This window comes from Alosa alosa, chromosome 21, assembly GCF_017589495.1.
Source record: "Alosa alosa isolate M-15738 ecotype Scorff River chromosome 21, AALO_Geno_1.1, whole genome shotgun sequence".
Taxonomy (NCBI): domain Eukaryota; kingdom Metazoa; phylum Chordata; class Actinopteri; order Clupeiformes; family Clupeidae; genus Alosa; species Alosa alosa.
This window is the reverse complement of record NC_063209.1, coordinates 20,404,618-20,414,850: the sequence shown is the minus strand read 5'-3', so window position 1 is coordinate 20,414,850 and position 10,233 is coordinate 20,404,618. Positions and strand designations below refer to the sequence as shown.

The following is a 10,233-nucleotide window of genomic DNA, read 5'->3' as shown; positions in this document are numbered from 1 at the left end:
TGTTAGTTCGTTTTGTTTATGTACTTAATAATTTAATAGTAATACCCCTTCTGCTTAATTAAACAGCTGCAAATGGTATCTGGAGATATGGCCAATTTCACAAGAGTTCATAAAGGCTTTAATTATGCATCATACTGTATATAGTTCATTATATTTATTAATTACATACTTTATGCAATTAAGTTATGCAAATTATGCAAATTCACATCAATTATATGTATTACTCCTTAAACTCATTCCACTTGAACAATGTATATAAACATAGATGAAATATCTCTCGTAATAATTATTCTGACATATGATCCCAGATCCATCATTTTCACCAAACTTTAGCTGTTGCCACTGAACCAAGACGGTACTGAAGGTACTTAGACAAATTCATCTGATGAAGACACCGCCCCCCCCACCCCCACCACTACTGCCGTTTTGCACTTGCTGTGACCTGGACTCATTTTCAGCATGGCAGCATGATGATGGTCTCCCGGCCGGCGCGGAGCGAAGGGGATGGAGGAGAGAGGAGCTAATTGGTTTGAACGCAGTGTCCTTGGAGTGGATCGTGTTGCCGTCTCTGGGACTGTGCATATCATTTGGCCCCAGCCCTGGGAGCTCAGCTCTTGCATCACTTGGCAAGACAGCCTGTACTCCGGCTCATCAGGAAAAAAAAAAAAACACACATTCACTGGAACTGGGGGAACTGCTAATAGGTCTTAATTTGCGGCAATACCACAGAGGCCGTCACCTGTGTGTGTGTGTGTGTGTGTGTGTGTGTGTGTGCGCGCCTCCTCCTTGTCATCTCATCTCAGCAGCACGACCAGATATCGGCAGCTGTCGGCCTCTGATAGGCTCTTAAGTCCAACAGATAGAGCCGCCCCGGATTATGTCGCCGCTGGATCGGACGCGTTCATCTTCAAATCCCCACTATCGGTGCGGCCCCATTTCTCCCAGGTGGCCCAGGTGATCTCCACGTGCAGCGAGCTCAGTGTGCCTCGCGCTCAGTGTTCCGCAACAAAACCACCACACATTTGAAGCATTGCTTACACGCAACTCCCACCTCTAACCCCCCCTCCTCCCCCGCAACAAAACCACCACACAACAAAACCACCACACATTTGAAGCATTGCTTACACGCAACTCCCGCCAGTGCCTGCCTTTGTGGATAGGAAATCAAAAATACTGACTAATGTTTGGGAGGGTGAGTTGGCACAAAAAATACATAGTCCAGCACCTAAGACTACCCCCCAACCCCACACATCCCCGCTCCCTGCAAATCACTAAACTTACTGACCTGTGTTTGGGAGTGTTAGTCGGCCTCCCAGGAAGTTGAACGTGCCGTAGGAGGTGTTGGCGGCGTCGCGGGGCAGCGTTTTGAAGTAGGTCTGCGTGGACAGGCGGCTCATGAAGTCGTCGGGGTCGGCGGGCAGCTTGCCATTGTGCAGCGTGTGGGAGCCGTTGGGCAGTGGCTCCAGGAGGGGCCCGTTGCTCATGGAGAACTTGCCCATGGTTGCCATGGTGGCGTCGTGCCGCGAGCGCAGGGTGCCCTGGTAGCTGGTAGTAGTGGTGGTCAGGTCCGGATGAATGGTCAGCAAGTGGGAATTCTCTGCGGACAGAGGCGGGGGTGCCAAAACAAGTGGGTTGGGTTGAGAGATTCTAAATCAATAGCCTGCCTCGGTGAGACTTCAGTTGCACAGCACACATTAAACATTACATCTGCACCGAGAATACACACATCCACACACTAAGCCGCACAAAGGACCCCATACACACACACACACACACACACACACCCACACACAGTACAAAGAGAGGTGGAAAGAAAAAAAAAGGAAAAAAACACGACCTCATGAGCAAATCAATTCTTTTTCGTTCTCTTTAGTAACCACAATCAATTTCAAACTGAGTCTCAGGAAGGCTTAGCAGTCACCACTTTAAAGCCTTTTTCATGCTGTTTAACATTGATGGAAAGCTCCAAATCTAGACGGCCACAGCCCCCGTAGTCTCCCTATGTGCTTCCCTCGACACATTGTGATTCCATGAATTGTATTTGAAATCAGGTGCGCACATCAAATCAGTAGCACGCTGAGAGAGGAAATGTTCTGAGGGGCTAAAAAAGGGAGAGAAGTCAGAACTATAAAGCAGGCCATCACTGCCGCACACTCTGAGCAAAAAAAAGAAAAAAAGAAGTTTGACTTTGAGAACTAGTCACTCAGATCTTTCTCTCAGTTTGCCGATGTCGATTTTAACTTTATAAAGCCAACTACTTCAGTGTGAACTTTAACACATTCCCTTTGCAAACAAAACAACAACTCCAACAACAACACAACACAAGACAACAACTAACACAAAAACCAGCACAATGGACACAGCACATGGCTACATGGTGTCCACCTCAGACAACTACTGGCAGTGTGATAGCACTACACTAGTGGACATATTACAGGACAGCCATAACCAGGACAATCTAAATCACAACAACAACAACAACAACAACAACAACAACAAGACCCAGGAGCACAAGACGCATGGCGTGTGATGGGTGGTAGAAGGGAAGAGGGAGCGGAAGCCTACTGCTGCGGGGCGGCCTGTGTGGAGCCCACACACCTGGCTTGGTGGGCTTGACGCCCATGGGCTGGAAGCCAGTGGTGAGGATGGACGAGTCGGCCACGTCGGCGTCCAGGCCGCCCTTCCGTCGCCGGTACACCAGCACCACCACGATGAGCAGCAGCGTCAGGCACAGCGCCACCGCCACCATGCCCACGTAGAGCGCCACGTCCTCCGCTCCAGACACCGCTGCAGAGAGAGAGAGAGAGAGAGAGAGAGAGAGAGAGAGAGAGAGAGAGAGAGAGAGAGAGAGATAGAGATAGAGATAGAGATAGAGATAGAGATAGAGAGAGAGAGAGAGAGAGGAGAGGGAAAAGAGGGAAGAGACGGGGAGAGACGAGGGGAGAGAGCAAGGGAGAGAGAGAGAGAGGAGAAAGGGTGGAAGAGGGAGACAGGGGGGGAAAGAGAGTGAGAGAGAGAAAAGAGAGAGAGAGAGAGAGAGAGAGAGAGAGAGAGAGAGTGGGTGGGAGAGGGCGATAGGGAGGCAGACAGATAAAACGTCAGGGGGAAAGAGGCGAAGGGAGGTAGGGAGAGAGAAAAGAGATAAAGTGTGAAGGGAAGAGTAGGAGGGAGAGATTAAGGTGGGCAACGGAGGAAGAGAAAGATAAACAGGAGAGAGGGAGGGAGGGAAGAAGAAGGGAAGAGAGGAAGGGAAAAAAGCAGAAATAGAAGAAAGGGGGGAGGGAGGAGATAAAGAAAAAGAGAGAAAGGATTTAGACACTTCCCATTGTAGGCAATAGGCTACTGGGAGGAAATGATAAGAGGTTCCTCCCTCAACTTCGGCAAAGTTCTCCTCTACTGGTTGCCTTCAGCCAAACAATTAGACAATGCAGTCCTCCCCCTTACCTGGCTCTGGTGGAAATTGATGTGCTGCCTTTTTCCGCCATCTTTTTTTAATGTTTTTTTTTTATAAGATGCTGTTTATTCAGTAGGAGACTTTTTTGCAGTGCTGGTTTGGCAGCTAGCTGCGTCAGCACTCCTTTCGCCTCACAATTTAACTACACACAGAACTGAAAGACACGTACACCCCAGAGGAAGAGAGGGGGGTTAGGGGGTAACAGGAAGAAAGGGAAAAAAAAAAACAACAAACAAAACACTAGCATCCCTTATGAAACCATAACCCATTTTGTGCTTTTTATTTTTTTACTTCCAACCCACAGAGTCGATGTCTGGGTACCTGAAGAATAGCCCTGTCAGAAATCAAACAGTTAATCGGCGCTGCCAGCCGGGAATTGGATTTGCCATGCCTGTCTCCTCGGTGCCAATGCGTTTGGGTGGCGGAGGTGGTAGCCGGCGGCATTAGATAGAGAGTGGTGCTAGTTTGGGGGGGGACTGGGCAATGCCGCGGCGCGGAGGCGGACTCATGCTTATTCAACATGCCACCGTGGGATGGCTCCGGGAGAGAGTGACTGATGTGACGGTGCCAGGGCTGCCAAGCGTCGGGGCACAGAGAGGGCCACATGGCCGCCGTGACTCCCAAGGCTGACCCACATGTGGCACCACAACCAGACTGCTCCGCTCCGCTCTGCTCTGCGTCTGCTGGGCTGCGGGACACGAAAACCAACCCAGTGTGTGTCTGTGTGTGTTTCAGAAAACCAACCCAGTGTGTGTGTTCAGCGGATAGACGCGTGTGCATGTAAAGGATAAGGGCCTATAGCCAAAGTCCTTTTAGGCAAGTCCCTCCACTCGGCGGCCATATTGCAATGCTTTTTGGGCACTCGAAGGGCATCCATTTCAGCAGAAATGCGCGTGCGCAAGGCTTTAAGACACCAATCTTGCTCCAGCGGCGAGTTCACAACACATGATTGGCACAATGTCTTCACATCACACCACATGATAGGCTCAATGTATTCACATGTCGACATTTTGCCGAAGAAGGGGTGTGATTTGTGTAGTAACTGCCATATTGGCGTTACAAACTAACTCCATGCATTTCTATGGAGGATTTTTTGAGTGCTGTGTCTCCTCATTAGAAAGTCTCTGCTATAGCCTAGAGTCATGTACTGCATATCTAGCTTAGAGTCATGTGTTGCATATCTAGAAAAACCCACCTGGATTCATAGACAGTGCACACTCACACAGATGCTCACACACACACAGAAATATTTCAGCAAATCAGACATGTATGAAATGCATGTGCACTGAAAATCAAGCACACACACACACACACACACACACACATACATACATATGCAGACACACACATATGCACACACACAGGAACACAGAAGCATATCAGTCCCTCCTACATGTGCATATAGATCTTACACTAAACACACACACACACACACACACACACACACCCACACACACACACACTCACACAAGCAAACTCAGACAGCATGGAGCGTGATGGGAGAGTACACACCAACCAGATTGAGAGAGCTGCATCAGCAGCCAGAGACAATAGCTTGTGTGTTTGGGCACCTGGGAACCTCTCAAGCAGACAGGAGCAGCGATGGAGTGCCAGTCATGTGAAGACATTGTATCAACACCAATGAGCGTGTGAGTTTTCTCTAAACAGTCACAGTGAAAAAGGTGTGTTTGGGCTTATATGAGTTTGAGCGTGTGTGTGTGTGTTAAGTATGTCTCGTGAATGTGTGTACCTGCACATCAGTGCATTTGTATGAGTGTGTGTGTGAGAAAGAGAGAGAGAGAGAGTGAGTGCATGCGATAATGTGTGTGTGTGCAGGAACCAGAAAGTGTCAGCAGTCTGCAAAGTGTTGTTTTCCCTCACACCTATCCACCCAGAGCTTGTGTCCGTCTCGTCGTGCGCTGCCGTGACTACTGCTCTTCTGACAAAAAATCACACTGACAATTCCAGCTGCTGCCCTTCTGACTGCTGTTATGGCAGCTTCTGTGCTAATAGTAAATCCTGCTCTTAATCTCTCAAACTCAAACATTGGCTTTTGGACGTCGCTCGCATTAAGCATCTGCCTCATCAGGGAGCGCACGTAAACACGATCACTGGTCAGTGCGCCCATTGATTAGTTTGTGTAATTTGGTATAATCTCTGTGAATCAATTCCGTGCCGAGTGACCGATACCATAAGGCCAGGGGATAAAAGTGACGGCTCAATGAGGCGGAGGAGGCCAAGCGTTTCATGCCCGATTCCTTTTGGAATTTATGGCTTTGTCAATAGAATATGATACAGGGAGTCTGGGGACAGGCAGGTACACACACGCCTGGTTCCACCGTCGCCGAATGGCATCCGATCAAAACGATGCCATGACACTTTGTCAATGACTGAATGACGGCGACAATGCAAACAGGGCCTGGTGTGTGTGTGCGCATTGACGTCGCGTTAAGTGTGTCTTTTGTAGGTGACATCCGTGCGGCATAAGAGAGGACTTATGGCCTCCCGTAAAAAGAAAACAGGGAGCTGCTGTCGCCTGGCTGACGGGGATGGTGAGAGCGTTGTTATGGAGATGCTGTCTGGACAGGGTGCAAGTAAGGACAAGCTGAGCGGTGCGCAAGCAGAAGTGGATTGAGGGGAGGGAGGGAGAGAAATAAGGTTTCATTTCAGTGGAGATCCTTGGGGTTTCCAACTCTGAATCAGAGCTGTGATGGCGTGGGCACACACACACACACACACACACACACACACACACAGAGAGAGAGCTAATGAAAGTGTGGCATCCACCTGTACAATAAAACAGGAGTATGGCTGAAAGCAGCCTCTCTGGAGCCTGGTTATGGGCTGCACTGCGAGGGGGAGATCATCATCTCTGCTGGCTCCCGTAAACACACTTTCATAAACAGAGGGCGGCATTTGATTTTTTCTTTATTCCTTTTTGCCAGGGCAGAGGAGAGGCACTTGGGTGACCTTCCAGGTTCAATGATTCAATAACAGACAGACACACATACACACACACACACACACACACACACACACACACACACACACACACACACACACACACACACACACACACACACACACACACACACACACACGACTGACAGCGCCCTTTGTGGAAGTCCCCTCACCTCTCCAGTCCTCTCCTGGCTCTTTGTTCTGAGTGTTATCTCCTTGAGCTTATCAGAGCATCACTAACTTGAGTTTTTATCAGGGACAGCAGGTGCCACGCCGAAACGATCCTTGGCGCCGACTCCTGCCCTCCCCAGGAACCTCAGCCCCTTGGCCACAACCATCGATTTTCATGCAGACGGCCAATAAGTGAAAGGACGTCTATCACAGTTTAATTGACACAGTTAATCAGGTCTTATAATTGGATGGATTCAACCTTTTTTTCCCTTCCTCTTCACCCAAGTAGAGCTGGGTATTGCATCCTGCACTGCACTCGATATCTCTCCTCCACCTGGTGCAGAGGTGCGAGCGAGGGGGGGGGGGTGTTGCGGGGCAGGGTGGGGTGAGGCGGCGGCGGCGGTGGTGGTGGCCAGAGGGGAGGAGGGTTAGCCTCGGGTTTTAAACATCTTTCTAGCCACTCTGCTCGCGGCAGGGATCAACGTCGGTCTGTTGCTTGCTCGAGTGCTGCCGATTACTCACCGGCATGATGGTGACGTCACCCACTCCTCCGTTACCCACCCACCCACTCGCGCTCACACTCGTGCTAACGCTAACGCGCCGGCTGGAGAATCAGACACCCCTCCCCTCCGCACACTCCCAGCCTGACTGCCTCATCCTCACAGCTCAGTAGGGGATCGAGGCGGAGAGTCTGGGGGTGTGTGTGTCTGTGGGGGTGGTTATGTGGTGGGTTTCAGAGGCAGCAGGGGGTCTCTCACTTGCCTTAAGGAGGTGCGAAGCACGCTGAGGAATGACGTCTCTGTTTTCCAGGGCGGCGAGATCTCACATGTCATCAGTCTTGTCAAACTAATGATAGAGCGCTCGCCGTTTAAATTTGACCGGCGTGATTCGGTAGAAATAAATATCAGCACACGTTGATACATGTGTGGCTGCGCATGTATAAGTGTGTGTGCGCATGTGAATGTCTATGTGTGTGTATACCTTTAAGTGTGTGTGCGTGTGTGTGTGCGTGTGTGTGTGGAGAGAGGGAACATGTCCACTAACTGCTGCTCTGTCCACTATGGGCTCTCTCTTGCTCTGATAAATACAGAGAAGCTCGGGGTCCCTCGCTTAGCGTCCACAGGTATTCATTATGGAGCCAGGGCGATATTTCATCTCATGGCCGTTCGCAGGCACACCTTTTACAAAGATGAATAACTTGTGCAGATACTAAGGTCATGGTAATATGGCCACTAAAATCCTCAATGTGAACGTGACCATTACTGTCCGGAACAACGCAATCGGTTCATCTCACTGGATGGCCACAGCGAAACGTGAGCCCGGAAAAAAACAGCAAGCCCTCCCCACTTCCTACAAGGTGGAACAAAAAATAGTAACGGAAACACAAACGGAGCTTTGCTGTGAAACACACACAACACTAAAAACTATCAACTGACTCTGAAACACTACTACATAGAGGAAACGGTGACCAGGCAGCTGCATGCTCACAGGTTAGAATTATGATTTCAATTAGCTGAAATAAGCATTTATCTACAAAGAGCTTTATAAAATGATGTGCTTTTAAAAGGTGTTCATTAGCTCCATCGCACAAATTAAGACCCTCTAATCATGGGTGTTGCTTTCATTCTGCTACACCTCTAAATGGAACGCCATCATGCAGACTGCACGCCACCCCACACCTGGCACCGGGTAAAGGACGGGAGGCTGGCTGTGAGCCAAGTGATTCATTATTTCCTCACACACACACACACACACACACATACCGAGCTCACAGGGGTTTTCAACATTGTACAGTACTTATTTTAATTTTCGTTGCACCAGAAGATAGCGTGAGCTCATAAATATGAGGCTGGAATAAAAAGCCATTTGGCTTCCGATCTGCTCCCCACAACTCAACAACCTTCAGTCCCTCTGGACGTCACAGCAAAAAACAGTACTTTCTGTCAGGGCCTCCGCCACAATACCAGGAAGCATTTAGAGATTGTCGCTCACAGAAGAGACAGTAGCCATTACCGGGGACGCTCTTTGGGAGAGGGGTGTAATTAATCACTGCGAGCATAATTCAGAAGAAAAGCGCCTCACCCTAGAGCACTGGTGATACCTTAACCCTCCAAAGACAAAAGGAAAGAGGTGTGTGTGTGTGTGGGGGGGGCTTTCTGTCGGCATCCCACGAAAATTTCCGGATAATTAGCCGCAAAACATACAGCCCAGGAGCTGCTGACTAGCCCAAAGCGGGTGAGGCGATGACTCCACTCGGCTTATTACCATTCATCATGGGCCATTGTGTACGGGATTGCATCTGCCGGGAACAGATTGGGACAGAAAAGTTGAGAGTGGGCAGCATCTTGGTAAGGGAGTTTTTCCTTGCCCCTGTTGCTCTTGGGTGCTCCTTGTTGGTGCCCCCACCCAATCCCAATCCTCCCCCACCTTTTTTATGCAGCCCTTGCCACTTAATCTACTAAACCCCTCTTCTACTGCACTTTTTACCCCCATTAATGCACAAATAGGCTGACACCAGACATAATTTCACTGCATTTCTTACTTCCAGTAACTATATGCATGTGACAATAAACTTCCTTGTATCCTTGTATCTCGTGGCGTGCCGACTCACTCACAGGCTCTCTCTCTACGTTTGTCTCTCCTGGAATGTGCGTTAGTCATGGTGTTTTGTTTCTGGGTTTGTGTGTTTATGGGTGGTTTTATGAGAGTCTATACTCTGAGTGACCATATGCGAGTCAAAAGATCTTTGTGTGTGTGTGTGTGCGCGTGGGTGTGCATGCATATTGTGGATTTGTTTATATGTGTGCATTTTTGTGTGTGTATTTATAGTGTATATGTGTGTATGTGTGCGTGTGGCGCCGAGTGGGGGGTGCACTTGGCTGAAGACACCCCTGAGGCGTTGAGTGGCTGGTGACCTTTGTGGTGGGGCAGTGAAGAGTAAATGTGCGTGCATGCAGACACACACACACACACACACACACACACACACACACACACACACACACACACACACACTCAGTCTCTCTGCCAGCCTGCCTGCTCCATGGTTGGCGCACATATGGCACGCACTGGTGACCTCCGACCCCAAACACACGGCCAGGATTTGTCTGGCCACGCAGTTACACGGAGCCGCATTAATATTCCTCCGTTGATAAGGATGCGCCGGAATGCTTATTCGAATGGAAATCAAAATATCATTCCTTTGATCCTTGGGCGGGTAAGAAGGCTGTAGTGTGGGGGAGAGGGGTGTGTGTGTGTGTGTGTGTGTGTGTGTGTGTGTGTGTGTGTGTGAGAGAGAGCCCATGTGTGTGTGCGTGTGTCGGCGCACACACTCTCCTTTTGATGTCCATCTGCTTGGCCGAGCACCCCACCGAGCCAATTTCCCCAAGGCCGCCATAATGTGGACCGCACTCCCTATAATTCCCACAATATGGACCAATTAATGACACACTGACTGCGGCCGCACACTTCTTGGACACACCAGAGGACTCCGAAGAAAAGAGGGAAGAAAAGAGGGGAAAAAGAGGGAGAGTTCTCTGCCACTCTCAATTTCTTGGTCTGTCTCTATTCTTTCCTCTCTCTCTTTCTCTCCCTCGCTGGTCTCCTCTGCAACCCTCTTGCTGTCCAGTGTTATTTTGGTGCCGAGT

At 49.6% G+C, this 10,233-nt stretch overlaps 1 protein-coding gene across 1 annotated transcript in view; it reads right to left on the bottom strand.

The window, feature by feature from the left end:
- unc5a (unc-5 netrin receptor A) overlaps window positions 1–10,233 on the bottom strand; it is a 144,532-nt gene that overhangs the window by 24,643 nt on the left and 109,656 nt on the right. The window contains 2 exon segments of the mRNA XM_048231514.1: window positions 1,286–1,597; window positions 2,599–2,787. Coding sequence (XP_048087471.1) covers window positions 1,286–1,597; window positions 2,599–2,787 — 501 coding nt within the window.